Source organism: Boleophthalmus pectinirostris, unplaced genomic scaffold (assembly GCF_026225935.1).
Source record: "Boleophthalmus pectinirostris isolate CB_2022bp ecotype Guang Dong unplaced genomic scaffold, ASM2622593v1 HiC_scaffold_1, whole genome shotgun sequence".
In the NCBI taxonomy this organism is placed as follows: Eukaryota; Metazoa; Chordata; class Actinopteri; order Gobiiformes; family Gobiidae; genus Boleophthalmus; species Boleophthalmus pectinirostris.
This window is the reverse complement of record NW_026570970.1, coordinates 24,702,017-24,719,394: the sequence shown is the minus strand read 5'-3', so window position 1 is coordinate 24,719,394 and position 17,378 is coordinate 24,702,017. Positions and strand designations below refer to the sequence as shown.

The 17,378-nt window shown below is 37.7% G+C and overlaps 1 protein-coding gene across 2 annotated transcripts in view; it reads right to left on the bottom strand.

The window, feature by feature from the left end:
• The window catches only part of epha3 (eph receptor A3), a 129,607-nt gene that overhangs the window by 47,001 nt on the left and 65,228 nt on the right, over positions 1 to 17,378 (bottom strand). For both annotated transcript variants that reach the window (XM_020920413.2, XM_055150323.1), the window contains 3 exons: positions 15,324 to 15,479; positions 11,508 to 11,855; positions 345 to 469 (listed from right to left, as the gene is read on the bottom strand). In XM_020920413.2, coding sequence (XP_020776072.1) covers positions 345 to 469; positions 11,508 to 11,855; positions 15,324 to 15,479 — 629 coding nt within the window. The remainder of the gene's footprint in view (positions 1 to 344; positions 470 to 11,507; positions 11,856 to 15,323; positions 15,480 to 17,378) is intronic.

Sequence of the window (17,378 nt, the reverse complement as noted above, 5' to 3'; positions counted from 1 at the left end):
CTCAGAAACAGGCAAAATTCACCAAATGTTCTGCCCATGGAGCAGCAGCATGGAAGAGAGAAAATGACAGAATGGGAATGACTATGGGGAGAACTGGGACCTCACATACTGTACTCTTTCATCTTCCAATCTTTGTCTCCATCAAAGAAAGAGAAAAAATATTCAAATAAACTGTTTGGATGTGATCAGTTATATTTCATTTTGGTCTTACATTAGTTACATCTCTACTAATTAACAAACTGAGTTAAGTAGAAGTGTTATCGATCTTCAACCCCCCATTGTCCAAACTCAATACTCATCATGCCACCACATAAACACACAACATGAAGTCACTTAGATCTCACCTTCTCGTAGTACTTGATCTCGTAGTCCAGGATGATGCCGTTGGGTCTCTCAGGCTCTTGCCAGGACAGGGACACACTGTTTCGGGATGTCTTGTCTTTGCGGATCATGGACACAGGAGACGGAGCTGTGGACAGAGCAGAGGTCACGGAGAGGTCATTCCCACTGGTACTTCCTCATAATTGTCCATGGTTCCTGTTGGATAATTCAGTTTGCCGCTGCTGCCCGCTGGGGCCGCATTAGAGACGCTGCTCTGGATTGTGAAAAGACTGAGACTGAGTATTCCGTACAGCATACAGAGAAGGTCACGGAAGAACAAGCTTTATGTACAAGTGCTACAGGTGGCATTAGGAACACTGCAATCTCCTCATCGCCTGTAACTTTAGCCATTCCTTTTTTCATAAATATACCAAATGGACTGAAAAATACAAGCACAGAGATGAGATTAAGAGACATTATACTTCCAATTTGCCTGTCAGAACAACCATATGCATTTATTTAATTATTTTATGGCTGGTTCTGTTTGGTTTGTACTGCTTTTTTTTTTTTTTTACTATTCAGCACAAACGAAAATACCAAAGCTTAGCTCTGCCTCTGCTTTAAATCTGGCAGACTCCACTAAACAGCAGTAAATCTTGTGCTTTTTGTCACTCACAATCCTAATTTTGTTTGGAAAAATACAGTTTCTGCTTTCTTTAGGATTTAGTTTTTTAACAAAGAATTTCTGTCACTCAAATCTGAAAGGAACAGTTTAACTCCACCTCATACAAACATCTATTAGTGGGGACAAAGAAGCTTAAGTACAATTTTAAGTTAACACAAAAATATAAACAACTCTTTTAAATATCCTCCAACTTCACACATAGCTTTACATGACCACCAATTAACATATCTCCACTGATAATTTACACTTCTTTCTTCACCCATCTTCCTGTCACCACATGAGCACGGGACTTCATGTGTTCCCCATCAACACCCCCCCCCCCCCTTTCACTCTCTCTCCTTCCCTCTCCCCCTCTCTCTTTCTTACTCTCCCTCCCTCTGTCTCTCTCTGTCCCTCTATTCTACTCTCCCCTCACTGCCTCTCTCTCTCATTTGCCTTTTTACTGCACTATAATTGCCAGGCAGCTCCGGGGCCAGACCAGCACTGGGGCATTGACTTTTAATTTTATTAGACCACAGGAAAAAACATGTTTGTCTTTGAAATGTTCGAGCCTCCTTCTCTCTCTCGGCTCTGATTATACGGCTGCCTATTGCGTCTCTGTGTGTGCGCGTGTGTGTATGTGTGTGTATACTGTGAGTGTGTTTGGGCGGGGAGTTATTTTTTCCCCTGTAATGGATCCAGATGCGGAGAATGCGCGGCTCTCTCTCTCTCCTCCCTCCGGTTGTGATAGCGGGTGAGGCTGTGTGTTTTATTGGTGCTGTGGTTTATGGTGGTAATGATTTAGTGTGTCTGGAAAGCTTACAGGCAAATCTCAGATACTTTTTTCCCGCCTTCGTTGGGTGTCGCTGCACACTCAATCTTCTGTCCTTCATTGTTCCAGAGCAGCTCATAATGACGCTGAAATATTGGCTCCCATTGATCCATAAATATACAGTTTTAGTTACAGCACAGTCACACAATTGTACAAGAATAGATGTATTTTATAGGCTCGGCTCAGTGTGTTTTTATGGTGTACTTCATTCATAAATAAACATTATGCCTGCTGTAAAGACTGGTCATAATGCATTTCCAATGATGTTATAAACATCCAATCATCAATCTGCTTATTCCAGTCAGAGCAATCTGATGGAGTCTATTTTAACCTATGGGTCTAAACAGGGCACAGATGGACAGGTCTTCGGTCTGATGGTTTAAGCTAAATGCACATCCGGATGAATGCGTCTCCTTTTATGGGCTTACAGTATACTCAAAGAAGACATGTGACACAGTTGCCTTCATTTGTTGTGCTTTTTGGGGAATCAACTGGTAGAACTAACTTTCATCTCCTAACAGTTTAACATGTAATCAAATCTCAACATGCCCCAAAGTCTGGACACCCCTGTAATAAAATATTCAGTTAATCTGGTATTTAAAGGTCCTATATCCCTATATCATTGATTCGCAAGAGATTTTTTTTTTTGGGGGGGGTCGCCTCTTGTCATGATCTTCATGTAGGTCTGCAGGTCTCCTCACTTTTTCGGCTGCACCACCTTGACTAACCAATTTTCTGTGGAAACACTGATTACTAGTTTTCATTGTTTAAAACTTGAGTAATACTAATTGTTCAGAGAGACACGATCACTCAGTCAACAATAAAACATCCTCATTAATGTTCAATAATGGTAGTAAATTAATTCTGTGATTTATGAATAATGTCTGTTGATTTGGGTCGTGAAGATTTGTGAGTTTCAAAATATGGGTCTCCAGAAAAAAAAAAAAAAGTTTGAGAAACACTGTCGTATATAATGCAAAATTGATGCTTGTGAGCTTTAAGCCATGTTAGAATATTTTTACCTCATGTGTTTGGTTTTATTCACATGTTTGAGTAACCGTTTATTATTAGTCCATCTACATGTCCAAAGCTCAGAATGCTCTGTTCAGCCTTGTGATGGGTAGTGGTAGTTTTCAAGTTAAAAGCTACCTTATACCTTTAGTATAGCAGAAATAGGCAATTTCAGATCTAAACTTATCCAAATGATTCTATGGAAGTTGTATGGAATTAAAAAATACAACAGGGGACTTCCTGTATTACCACATGACATCACAAAGTGGATCCGTTTGAAAGATCAACTATGCAGAATTTGTGCATTAAACATGAAATGAAACAAAACACAGCTCCAGGCATGTTTGTGATGAACAAACAACATTATAACATAGATCAGAAAACAGCGTAATATGGGCCCTTTAAGTCATTGTTTTAAATAAGTATCGTTTTTATGAGAATGTGTGGCATTATAAGGCAATAAACAGTAATTAAAAGTTTTGACCAGAATCTGAATAATTAATACAATGTTTACAAGCTTGTTCATGAAAGTTGGGCATTTAGCAGATGGGACTTAGTTATAAATTGTTATACAAAGAGCTAAAAGCCATAGTCCCATTAGGCTCATGTTTAAAGTCCACCCACAAGCGTATTTGCTAATTGCATTTTTGTTGCGCTGCCTCACTAAATACCTGTCTGCTTGTGTCAATAGCTAATGATATTCAAATTTAAGGCAATCTGTCCTCACTTGTATCTAAAACTGTCTGTGTTTTTACAACAAAGTTCAATAATCTAAACTATAACGTGAGTGTGTAGTTACTCCAGGTGAGGTTCATTCACGCAGCTGATCCTAACTGTGTCCACGTGGATTCCAGTCAGTCTAGGTGAGCACAGACACAACACTGAGGAGTAGTCACGAGAGGTCAAAGGTCACGTGAGTTCAAGCGCACCTTAAACAGAGGTCTCTTATTCCTAATCCACCATTTAACTCTGCTGTCATCTCTATGTGTGAGAGCGAGTACGCAGACAGTATTAGGCTCCAGTGCTGAAATATATAATCCTTGTAAAGTCTGGGTTGACGGGGACAGTACAGCTGCAACTTGTGTGGTTAGAATCATATTTTTAAACATAATGCACATTTAGATTTTTTAGTTTTATTTGCTTTTAATCTATAATCCAAGGGACAGAGCTCTAGACATTATTGAGACCTAAAGAATAGTGTTTTTAATAATCTTAACATATTGACCAATATATTTACTGGCCCCGAGCTTTAAACTGATCTGGTCCAGTTATGTTAGTCAGTTAGTGTTGTGATACAAAATCCATCTAACTGAATAATCCACCGTATTGACAACCAGTCTGTGGCCCTCGGCTTCAAATATGTTTTAACATGCAGCCCTCTGAGAAAAAAGTTTGTAGAACTCTGGTGTAGACCAATAGCCAGGCTGGCGCTACCTAGTGCCTCCGCTCAATTTCATTTCTTCCAGCGACTAGGTCAGGAATCAGAATATGCTAGACGGTTCGCAAAAACCCCAGAAGTGCGAGTCCAGGCACCAGAAAATCAACGAAGACCCATATATTGTGTGTTGGCAACGATTCCAGATCAAGGATTTAAAGCCAGAACAAAGAGAATGTTTGGTGAATTTTATCAAGGGGAAAGACGTTAATACCCTTCTTCCTACGGGATTTGGGAAAAGCTTAATATACCAGTTAGCTCCATTAGCGGCGCATTACATACCTCATAACCAAATAGCAGTGATTGGTTAAATAAAAAAGTACCTGCCTAATGTCGAGCGAACAAATTCTATTGTTGCGAGGTCAGATGGTTTCCACAAAGTGAAACCGGCTGATGAATCAGGCTAATAGACCAATATAATTCCACAGGTAATATTGTTATAGCATTTTTATAGTTGGGTGTGCATGTCAGTTTATTCAGGCTTGGGACACCCATCGTGCAGCTTTGAGCTACAGGCTATGGGGCGGTGCTTATGAGCTTTTACCAGTTAACCAGTTCTGTTATCAGCACAATGAACGTACAATTCCTTTAACTCTCTTAATTTGGAATCAGTGACTGTTCTGGCACTGGTAAAGACAACAATCTCTTACAACCACATGAATCTAAATTAATATATTTGTTTACAATTCATGAAACAAATAATAAAGAAGAAGCTTATATCTAAACATCAAGCTTGTACCATCTACATCCTTCCCTTGACAAAATGGGATACTGAATCTCCATTTCTGGACACATGTTTAAATAAGCAGTACATCACCCGCCTCTCATGTATGGGAGAGGTCAGGGGTGGGCCTTGACTGCCTCCAGACACATCTACTTTGTGTCTTTGTGTGTTTATAGGGTCACCTTCATATATAGGCAGGCCACAGTATTTACATACTGATTACATTGTTTCTAGTTTACGGAATGTCCACATGCGTGATTTATGTATTATCTCTGCATGTGCCCTTCACATGTGCCATATGTGACACAGACCTAAGTAGTAATACAGCAGGCCCACACACATATAAACCTGTCAGAAGGAAGTGTTCAGGAGATATTGTCCAGTTCTTCTCTTTTCAAATACATTAGAAGTACTGAAAATATATTATAAAAGAGCTTTAACAGAACAGATGGAACCTATTAAACAATGTAATGGCGCTTATCTAAAACATATTCTGACAATTTTACACTTTTGGTGAGAACATTTCTTTTCATTGTCTAAGTTCCCATGAGGGTAAAGTGTATGTGACAAGTTCGGCTACTGATTTCGTGAAAACATATTTAACATCAATATATCTAATATTTTACTCACATTATTATAATAATAATAATTATTATTATTATTATTAATGTATTTATTTTAAGTTTGTTGTCAAATAATGAAGTAAGATATATGGAATTATTTAGTAAAGAAAAAAGTTAAATAAAAGGTTGGCTAATTTGAGATTTTGGTTCTCAAATATATTTAAACTTTAATATATTCAACTTTTTTTCTTTGCTATATAATTCCATATATCGTACTTTATATATTTGATGTTTTCTGTGTGTATATCAAATGTAAAAAGTAGTAAACATATAGAAAAAAAAATAATCGATTGATTGAATGAAAGGGTGAGTCTAAACTTTTGATCGGTACTGTACATACTGTAAACCAAGACCAAACGTGTCTAAATTACACAATAGTTACGATTAGACTAATAAAAATAGGCGACGGGTTAAGTCTTTATTTTCAGAACCACTCCCTTGAACCACAACTATATCATCAAATTGGGCATTATATTATTTTCATTGCAAGAAATTACCCCCACCCACTATAGGAATGCATTGATCAACCCAAATATAATAAATACTCATGCCCTTTAAACGTATTGTTCTATCCAAAGAAAGCAGCTCTCCTAAATACCACTAAGTGCACCCTTTAATATCCTGCTTTAAAAATCCCCTATTATTGCAGCCACTCCATCATCGCTTGGCAGTCTTCAAAACCACTGAGAACTAATGGAACAAAATCTGATCTGCTCGTCACTATCTGAGGTTTATAAATGAAAACATCCCGCGCAAAATATGGAAAGAACACAAAGGCGATGAGAAAGAATTCGCTGGCACCATTGCGTTACGGCTTGGATGATAAACAAAAAGATAACAGTTGAGGGCTTTGGAAATTATGGGCGGAGAGGACACTTAAAAACTAACAAAGTCGAAAGTGTTTGTGCATAGATTGAAAAGATAATAAACTAATATCCTCTAGCAAGACAGTTGTGCATGCCTAGCTACAGACGGGAATTCTTGAGGTCTGGCAATCGCAGCTACCAGATTTATTCCCCAGCAGCACTACTTTCCATAGGCCTTATATTCTTCTAAGTGCAAAAAGAAAGAATTTGTCTGAAAAGATTGATGGGAGCTTCAGGAAACCATCTTGTGTTAAGAGGATTTTTGTGAAGAGGGAAGACACTCGATCCTTGTCATGAAAGAACAGAAATGCAGCTCTGGATGGCCTCGTAAATGTCCAGTGCTGATGGCTTGGCTGCATATGTTTGGAGCTGATAAACTGTAGTGTTATATGAGAATGTCAGAATCGAAAAGTGTCTAAAAATGCATAAATTTGAGTTAGGCGCACCATGTAACTTTTATTTATTTATCCATGGTGACAAGTATGGTGTTTGTCATTATATCACATCTGTGGCTTTCCCGCTTACAATAAGAATACATGTTTTTCAAGGTATTTTTGAGATGCAGTGACACCAATAATGAAATAAAGCTTCATAAATGTTTAACAAACTAATTAAAGCAATAAAATGTCATCTCCATGGCAACAAATAAGTGCCGGATCCTTTAACCACAAAATGTTTATGTATTTTGGCATTTGACTGTGCATCTTTACAGCACATTTTCCAAATCAGTACTTTTACTTGAGTAGGCCTGAAACCTCACTGTTAGCGTCACTACTTCCTGTCCAATTATATATCTGTATTTTTGTAGAGTTGTACTAAAATGAATATATATTTAAAGGAGGTGGGTGGATGTGACTAGAAATTTCATTTCTCTCAAGTGACTAGGTCAGGAATCAGAATACACTAGACGGTTCGCAAAAACCCCGGAAGTGCAGGTCTGGGCACCAGCCAATCAACGAAGAGCCATATATTGTGTGTTGGCAACAATTCCCGGGATCGAGGATTTAAAGCCGGAAAAAAGAGAATGTTTGGTGAATTTTATCAAGGGGAAAGACGTTATTGCCCTTCTTCCTACAGGATTTGGGAAACGCTTAATATACCAGTTAGCCCCATTAGCAGTGCATTACATACATCATAACCATATAGCAGTGATTGGTTAAATTAAAAAAGTACCCGTCTACCATCGAACGAATCCTAATGCTGCGAGGTCAGACGGTTTCTACGAAGTGAAATCGGCTGATGAACCAGGCTAGGATATGACTGAAAACATTCTAAAAATTACGCACATCAAAAAAAAAAAAAAAAAGAATCTTGCAGCAGAGGCCACTTCTGTGTTTAGAAAGGGGAATGTTTGTGTCACAGTGCTTATGGGGTAGTCTTTACTTAAACTCATTTTAATTTTGCTAGTTTGTTTATTTCATATTTTTATAAACGCGACTGTTAGTTCTGAGACACAGTCAGCTAGCTGGCGTGCTGCTGTGCACAGAGACTGTTCTTTTGTCTATGAAGGGTTGGAGGATATACTTGTATGTCAGATCTCCTTCCTGATAAACGACATTTTTAGAATTTGTATTTATATGAGACTGTCATAACTTGCATTGATAATATCTGGAGTCATGTTATTGCAATGCTATAGTTGAAAGAGTACAGTATCTTGATTGAAGTAATAGTGTACTGTATGCAACTTTTTTTTTTTTTTTCTGTTGACGTTTCCTTAAGTAACCGTTTGTATATTGTTTACATGCCTGCTGTGTTTTATCTGCTGATTCAGCTCACTTGTTTAGACATTTGAGGTGACCAATATGGCGTCTATTACTCAAAACAAAGGCTTCTGTTACCACATGCCAGACAAGACAATAGTCAATGGCAAAACATTTGGGAACTCTTCACTGACAAAGAACTAAATCCAATGTGATTACAGAGATCTTAATGTATTTCATGTGCCTCTTTTTGCCCATCGATTTGAGACTATTGAACTATTGTAGTCTAGTTTACAGTCAAAGGAAAAACAGCCTGTGAGGTACCAGGGCACAAGATATTGATGTTTTCCAGTGGTGGTACCTAATAAAGTAAAAATTCCTGCACTTAACTACACATTTTAAGTATCTGTACTTTTCTTCAGTATTTACTTTTACTTCATTACATTTGAGAGCAGTGTCTGTACTTGTCCTACTTCTCCAGTACATGTTTGAACTGGACTGAAAAGTAAAAGTACTTTTCGTTATTGTTTGAGATCTGCAGAAAAGCCTGAGGGTTTATTTTTAACATGTTCTAACAATTGCATTGTTTCTGTTAAACAAAATTCACCACAAATCTTTATCAAAATCACTACAATTGAAGCTTTATAAGGCTTAAAATCTGCGCAAAATATACAAAATTTACATTTTACGAGTATATTTTTAAATAGGTACTATAATACTTTTCATAAGTAGATTTTTTTATGTGATACGTTTACATTCACTTGAGTTTTTTTTTTTTTTTTTGCTCTGGTATCTGTATTTTTATTTAACTAACAAAATTGAGTACTTCTTTCACCACTGACGTTTCTTGTTTTTTTTTTTTGATGGGAAGATTAGGAAAGATTGTGAATGAGTATCAAAGCAATGGTATTTTATATGTTTTGATTTGGTAAAAACCAAGAGACCACATTAAGATGGTTTGGTTTTGAGGGCTGGAGGTACTTTGATAGGATTGTAATAGCTGAAGCTAAGTACAAGACCATAAGCAGCATGAACAAAACTACAATACTGTACAAGAACATTGTACTACATCTTAAAAGGGCCAATATTGCTCTATTTTCTGATCTGTTATAATGTTTTTTCCTCACCAAAAACTTACCTGGAGTTGTGTTTTGTTTCATTCTCTCAAACTGAAAACAAAACTCTATTCCACCTTGTGATGTCATGTGGTAATACAGTAAGAAGTACTCTACTGTATTTTAAACTGCATACACCTTCACTAGAATCATTTGGATAATTTCTAATACTAAGCTTCGCCAATACGATTAATAATAAAGGAGGTAACAACATTATAACATGAGTAAAAGTTCACGAGGGTCCATTTTGCGTAATATAGGACCTTTAAAGCTTGTCGATCTTCAAAATTTTTAAATTATATGTTCCTCACAGCGGCGTCTTATCTATGACGAATAATTTGTGGTACATGATGACAGGCGCTTAAGAAAACAATGAGTGCAAAGAGGTTAGCTCATATCACTGACTTCAAATTACATAGGAGTTAAAAGACAGTCTTCTTTGTAATGGAAGGATCCCATTGTGTTTCTTTTAAACAAACTCGGCCAAACGTAGTATTTTGATTCAAATACTGGGTCCAGGAACCAATTTCAAAACATGCTTTGTCAGATATGTAATTTTGGCAATGACTAAAACTGCATTTCAGTGGCAAGCCAGCAATTTTCCTTTCAACTCTTCAATGCTTGAGAACTTTTGGGAATACTTTAAACTTATCTCTTTGGCTTTAGTTCATCTAATACGAAAATTCTCTTGATAGAAGAAAACATGCAATACTTTGGGGCTTTTAGGCAAATCAATAAGACAAATTTGTGGTTTTTGGAAATGAGCCTTTTAAATAAAATAAGTTCTATGAGAGTTTTTGTTGTGATTAGCGGGGAAAAACTAGAAGAACCTCAGACTTGAGACCACAGGCACAGGTTTGCGGAAAATGTTTTATCCTTGCGAGATAAGACTCGTGAGGGTCTTGGTGCATCCAATTTCTATATACGTTCCTATATTAATAAACACATTTCCCTGTTCACTAGACTGCTTGTCTTTTACCAATCATTGTTTAATGAACTAACTTTCTGTTGGCTAAATCAACCATTTTGTAAAGTCTGCTGCTGTGATTTTGGGCCCAACAAAAATACATTGAATTGAATTGAATAGGAATCTGGCTGTAGGATATTTATATAAATATCATCAGCCAGTTCTTGCCAATTAGAGTTTTTTAGATTCTCAATTGAGTTGATGTTGTTGTAGCAGAGCAGAGGCGGAGCTACCATTAGGCAAAAGTAGGCAACTGCTTAGGGCCCCCAAACCTGGAGGGACCCCAACCAATTGCCCTCAGGCCAAGGCCTCAGAGCATTTTCATTTTCTCTCAATATGACATTAAATGAGAGTAATTTATTTTAAAACAATAATCATAAGAAAAAAAATAATCATATGTAATGGATGTAAACAAAAATATAATTGTACTAGCAAAAAAATAAAACTACTTTCAGTTCTGGTTATCTAGTAGGCTATCTAACTAATAAGACAAGTTTCCAATCCACCACAATTCAAATAAATAGAGATGTGCATGTCTCAAAAACAATGGGGAAAACAGACAATAAATATATTTTTAAAAATAAATAAATAAATTGCATTATAGTGATGGTCCCAAACTCAAGTTCGCCTAGGGCTCCCAAACTGCAAACTCCGCCACTGAGCAGAAGGGAGGCAAGAGCCAGATTTCCCTGTGGTTGGAACATTTTAGTTTGCATCAAATATCTAAAAAGTAAATTCACAAATGTTAGCCTGATTACAAACTAAATTAGGGGTGTCCAAACTATGGCCGGAGGTCCAAATGTGACCCTCAGGGGAATTTTTGTTGCATAACATTTTACAGCAAATGTATACAAATTTATTTAATTCTAAAACCATAAACTGAATGCATCGAAACTAAATTTAAATTACAAAAATGAACAATAAAATTAATGTTAATGTAAGTCTTTTTTTGAAGTACAGTGGCTCTGTCATAATCATGTAAAATGCACCAATCTGAATACTCCCTGTATTGAGCACTTGTATTTAAACACATTTAAAGCAGAAAGGCACTGTAATGTTTTATATATGTGGCCCAGTGTGAAAAAAGTTTGGACACCACTGGACTAGACCCATTAACTTCTTGTATTACAACAAATAATGGATTTTAAGAAATGGATTTTAAGAAAATTATTGGCCAATAGAAGGTTGAGATGTCTTCCTTTTCCCCCTATGATTTTGATATTCCTTGTTGATTACTTTGTGCTCCTACCTGCTTGGTTGGTGGTGATGGTTACTGCTGCGTACTGTCTCATCTTGGGCGCCAGGGCAGATACCCCATTCTGCGCCTCGATCTCAAAGGTGTAGTTGGTGTGAGCGAGCAGGTCTCCCACCGTCACTGTGGTGTTATGCAGTCCAGAGGCTCGGGGGAAAAAGCGCACGTTGCTCCTGCAGGGTTCACACCTTAGGGGGCCTCCACTGGTGCTCTTCTGACAACGTTTACACACGACGGTGAAGGTCAGGTCCTTGCGTCCCCCTGTGTCCTCCGGCCAGCTCCAGTCCAGGATCACAGACGTCTCATTGATGGACGAGATGACGTTTCGAGGGGCGGATGGAGGGCCTGGAAGTCAAGAGGCAAGCAAAAAATATGTATTAAGGACAGATTCGAAAATAAAAGTGTATATGACATAGTTTTACAATTTATGAAATAAAGGTGAAGTTGAAAAGTTAAGAAGTACATAAATACAGGAAGACGTCATGAATCCTAAAACAGAATCTTTCCTAATGTCATCAACATGGAAAATTACATCAAAATCATAGCTTTTGTTCAATTTAGATTTTTTTTTTATCCTTGTTAACTTGTGGTTGCTTGGTAACAGATATGGAATTACTTCTATGTATATCATATCTGCTGCCTACAACCAGGACACAGACAAAACTCTGTAAAGCAATTTTTGATTTAATTTTTTTTTTTAATCTGTGAAAGCTGTTCTATAAATAAAGTCTTACTCACTTACCTAGAAAGAAAAGAAAAGAAAAAAGCTAAATCTTCAATAAAATAATGCTAACTATGTTTTATGCACTTAAATAGATTAAAACCAGCACCTCGTTCACTTTTGCACATATTTTTTCCATGTGATCTTCAGCAATATTTTGAATATTCTTTTGACAGTTATAGATTTGTATTTTATAAGTTACAAAAAACAGACATTGTTGTTGATGACTTTAATAACTGTCTGTGGTTCTAAATAGTGACATATGACCTCCAATTTAAAACAGATGAAAACTGTTGGTGGGTTAACTGTACTTCCTCAGCTTTTTAATAACAGTACTTGTTTCTAACCTTTTGCTGTTAAAGAATGCAGTGCCACAGCATCGGCTCTTCAAGCCAATAAAGTCTGACTGCAGCTGACGTATAAAAGTGATGTGCCTTATTACAAACAGAGGTCCCTGAGTGCTTCCAGATTTCTATATCAAAGTGGCTGCTGTAATTACACGGTGGACACAACAGCTCTGCCAGATCATCCAAAAGAGCAGGACCAGGAAGAGAGCGATCTGTGCGTCTGCAGATAAAATGCAGCTTTATTTGACAACAACTGACTTCACTCCCGAGCTATGCACACACCAGTCTACCGTCTGTGTCTGCAGTGTGGCTTACAGTGGATTGGCTGGAAATCAGTCCAAGCCAAAAATGTGTGAATCTTCATGTGTGATGGAGTTTCACAATGTTGGCACAGTGGTACACGGAACAATCTGTTTAAATGTCTAAATATAGAAAGGAAAGGAATCAAATTAATTACAAAAATTTAGTTATTTGTACAGTGAAAATTATAAGAAATGTCTGTATTTGTGTTGCTGGCTGATATCCCTGTTTCCATATTGTGATAGCCATGCTCTTGAAATGATTAAAAGTAGAGATATCCGATGTTTAACTATTCACAAAACTATGCATTATGTCATTATGTTGTCTTCTTCAAAATGTTCCGTCCAACACCAATTCAAATGAAAATTGCATCCTGTATTTGAATCGGAACCACATGTTACAGTGTACACAACACCTATCAGGATGTACATGGAGTCCATTCCAGGTCATTCCAGGATATACAGTACTCTCACTATATCCCCATACAACAATAGCTGTCACATTCCACATATCACAGTGTTGGCGGAGCAATGATCGCCACGGAAACAAGCAGGTGGTGGACCATAAAGTTACATAGTGCAATGTTGGTTCAAAAGCCTGTCCTGATCCTTTGTGCATAAAATCAAACAGAAAGATTTAAAGCTACAATGAAATTAGACTGGTCACCATTAGGTGTATCTACATTACTGCTGTCTGATGGAGTGCCAGCTTTGGTCTGACAGAAGAAGACCAGAGGACAGATGAGCCTGAACAAAGACGAGCTGTGGGGAGGGGGGACAGGTTTCACATCTGCCATATGCTAGAAAATTGTACAATTTATAAATCAAAATTTGACCTCCCATTGCATGTGACTCTATTGTCTGTTCAGAATAACCATTCAACATGTTTTGGAGATACATTTTTTCACTGTTTTCCTCATATGAGTAACATCAGCACTTCTGACAAGGCTCGTAGGCTCCTGACAAGGCTCGGGCACAGTTCGTTTGTGCGCACACTGGAAAAAACGTATCACAATTTAGGGACTATCAGGTATCAGGTACAGTTGGGCTAGTGTGAGTGCACCTTTATATTAGTACTTGATTAAATATTTTTTTAAGGTCCAAATTATATGTCCAAATGATAACATAATGATCCATGGGGGTCATATAGGTCTTCTTTAAAACAATGCCTTCCTAAACATGTTCCTCGATTGCTCCTCATTCACACGTTGTAATCTATAAGTTTGACTAAAGTCATGTCTGAATAACCTCTAAAGTGTTTGCTGCTATCTGTCTCGGTGCTAATCGCCATCATTATCTCCACAACCTCACGTCGCTCAATCCGTCCTGATGAGCAGAATTTGCGTAGCCGACAAGATGGTGTAGATAATCTTAACAAAGGCGCACAGACCTGCCGTGACAGTTCTTCTAATTAGGATTCAATCTATAGCTGTGGGCGGACATTTTGGATTTTCTATTGTTTTCCCTCGCCTCCTACATTAACTGACATAGGCGTAATGCGGCTTAGGGGACTGCAGTAATTTATAGTTTTAGTGGATGTGTTGTCAGAGGCTTAGAGGAAGAATTAGCATCTGTAACTCGCACAAAAGTTGAGGAAAAGGTAATAAATAGTTTTTGGGTACTCGGGAATTTTGGCAGGTTTTAACAGCTCCCCGAACAGAGACATGAACACTATTTGAACGATTGCCTACAGTTTTTTATGTGAGCTGCAACATCAGCGTGAAGTGACTGGGGAATCCTGGGAACACTGTGGGTGTACAGTTATGAAATGTGGAGAATTTGTCATTAGATTTATGGCCGAAGGGATTCAGTGTCTTTATTAATTTTATTATTATTTTGTTTTTGTTTTTTTCATTGAAAGTCATAAGTTTGAGGAACATAGTGACAATTTTGGTCTAAGTTAGATGTGATTTTTTTAAAGGTTTCATACAGTTCATAGCATTTTAGATAAAGATAGGAAAAAAAAGAAAAGGCTGGTAAGAAATAATGTTTGGAGGTTCAATGTCAGCACATGCCCGTGAACTGGAAGATTATAGGATATAGTCTACAATATAACACTATTGATTTACTGTTTCCTCTAATACTCCCATACACTACATCTGTGTTACCATATTCACTTTGATCTGTTGGGTGAGGAAGTAGCTCCTTTGTGTCTGTGTTCAATGGTGGACTAATATATGAGTGTGTGAATATTTATTACTAAGCCTAAGCCTTGCCTACTACATATCATGCTGTACAAGACAGAATCAAAATCAACTTTCTGTTTCATCAGAAGCTTCACAAATCCTTCTCATGGGTTCAGTTTTCTGTTGTAGTTGCCATTCAGACGACATTTTATTTTGAATTGTCAGTTGCTACAGTTTAATATGTCATCACTTTGAAGAGCACGGACAGTTCCACTCATCACCAAGTTTTATTTCAAGTCCTCACAAAATGAGATACTTACGAGTGCAAGCCATGGACGCTGGGTCTCCCTCTGCCCTGAAGTAGTTCTTCTCACATCCACAGTGCAGCGCCCCCTCGTGGTGAGAGAAACTGTGAGGTGGACACTTTGAACACTCCATATTTCCCAGTGCAGATTTGTAGAAGCCAGCTCTGCACGCTGTAGAAGAGACAAAGAGAAACTGTAAGTGAAAATTCAAGACAACAGCATAATCGAAGACAGGCATTTCTCTAAACAAGAAAGAGGTAAATAATGGGGAGAATAGAATGCACAGTCACACACACTTAAATATAGTGTTTGGGGAAGAATGCCCTGCTTATGGAACGAGACAGAAACAATAATTCAGTGAAACGTCTTCTCCTGTATTTTCTTTTTGCTGCGTCTTTGTCTCTGTGAAGGCACCACATGAATAATTCAGACTGTCCCTTCAGATAAAAGGGCTGTTCTCTTTAAATATCTTGTGCTATTATATCTGCACTCAGCAAGTCTTTGAACGCCTCCTCCTAAACGCTGCCATCCACACCAGCAGGTGACACCGCTGTACACGTTTGAAGTCAATATTGGTGGAGGAAGATCCAGATGAAAAGAATAGACGAAAACAAGAGTGTTGTGATCAGAAAGGGAAAGCAACGGGAAAGAAAGGGAAACTCATCTAAAAGTCTGATGAGTGGTGGTTTAATTATAGGGTGTGGGTTACAGTATTTCAATGGTCAAAACCAAAGTACAGTAAATACTGGAAATCTGTCTTTATGGTCAAGTACAATTCTATACCAAAATATGCAATCTTATTTTATACTGTTACTTCTGTGATGAGGCTCCACCACCAAATTGTATTCATAAAGATATTGTTTATTTGCTCGGGGAGATTCCATGGTACGGCATTGAACTTATATCTCAAGCCCAAGTTCAAAGTCAGATCTGTGGAGAGGCTAATCCACTAACAAAAACAATGAACCACCAGATTAGAAGTTACATAGAGCACCAAAATGTGTAACTCAATAACTGAATTGGAAGTAAATTTGGTTTTAGAAATGGAGAACTAAGTAAAATAATAAAAAAAAAAAACCTTTGTATTCTAATGGAATGAATTAGGCCTGTTATTTTTTACGAAGCAGACACAAGGTCATTTACGGTCAATAAGAATTACAATTTCTGGTAAATGCATCAGGGCATGTCTTGCCCAGTATTTTCCTTTTTGTTTTTTAGCCAAATACAATAGTTAGCGTGTCTCCTTTAACTATGATCCTGGTCAGTGGAAAAAAATAAACTGCATATGCACAATAGAGTGTGTTTGATAAGTCCACATTTGGGTAGTCAAAATTGGCTGTCATAACTTTTTAGAAGTAGTTGGTTGCAGATTCAGATTTATTTGTTTTGTGTAACTGGCCAAGCAATTCAGAAAAGCTCCATTGTCATTCAAAATCTAAGGACAACAAAGACTTTTTACACCAAAAAGAACGGCGTTAATTACCAGCATAAGCATTAAACCATACAGTATTTTTTGTCAAATTGCATTTTTTGTTTAACTTTTGCAGACACTTAAAATTCTGGGCTAGCAGAAACACCAGTGAAGCATGGGGAAGTGCGATTTCAGCAAAACTGGTCTGAGAGCTCCCAGTGGTGGACAAAGCATGACTGCAAATGGCCACAGTGCTGATACTAAAGCCATATCCATCAATGACACTATGTGACCCCCCACTACTTCAACTACTACAGAACACCCGGCCGACCAATGAGTACACGAAGTAAAAGTACGTCAAGGAATATAAACTAGCAAATAGGATGAACACTTGGACCTGCTGACACGCACAAAGCGGCCCACCCTGATTGGACAACACGTGTGTTTATAGAAGCTGACAGTTAACATGGTGGGTAGCCAATCAGATAACAGAATCCCTACCAGATCTGCAGCGTTAGCTAAAATTAAACAGGACTAGCACGCCATTGTAAAGGTAAAGTGGATTGATCTCATAAAATTAGCAGACTTAGCAATAACATGGTGCCTCTGAGCACTATGGCATTTATGGTGATTTTAAACATAACACCAAACAGAGCTGT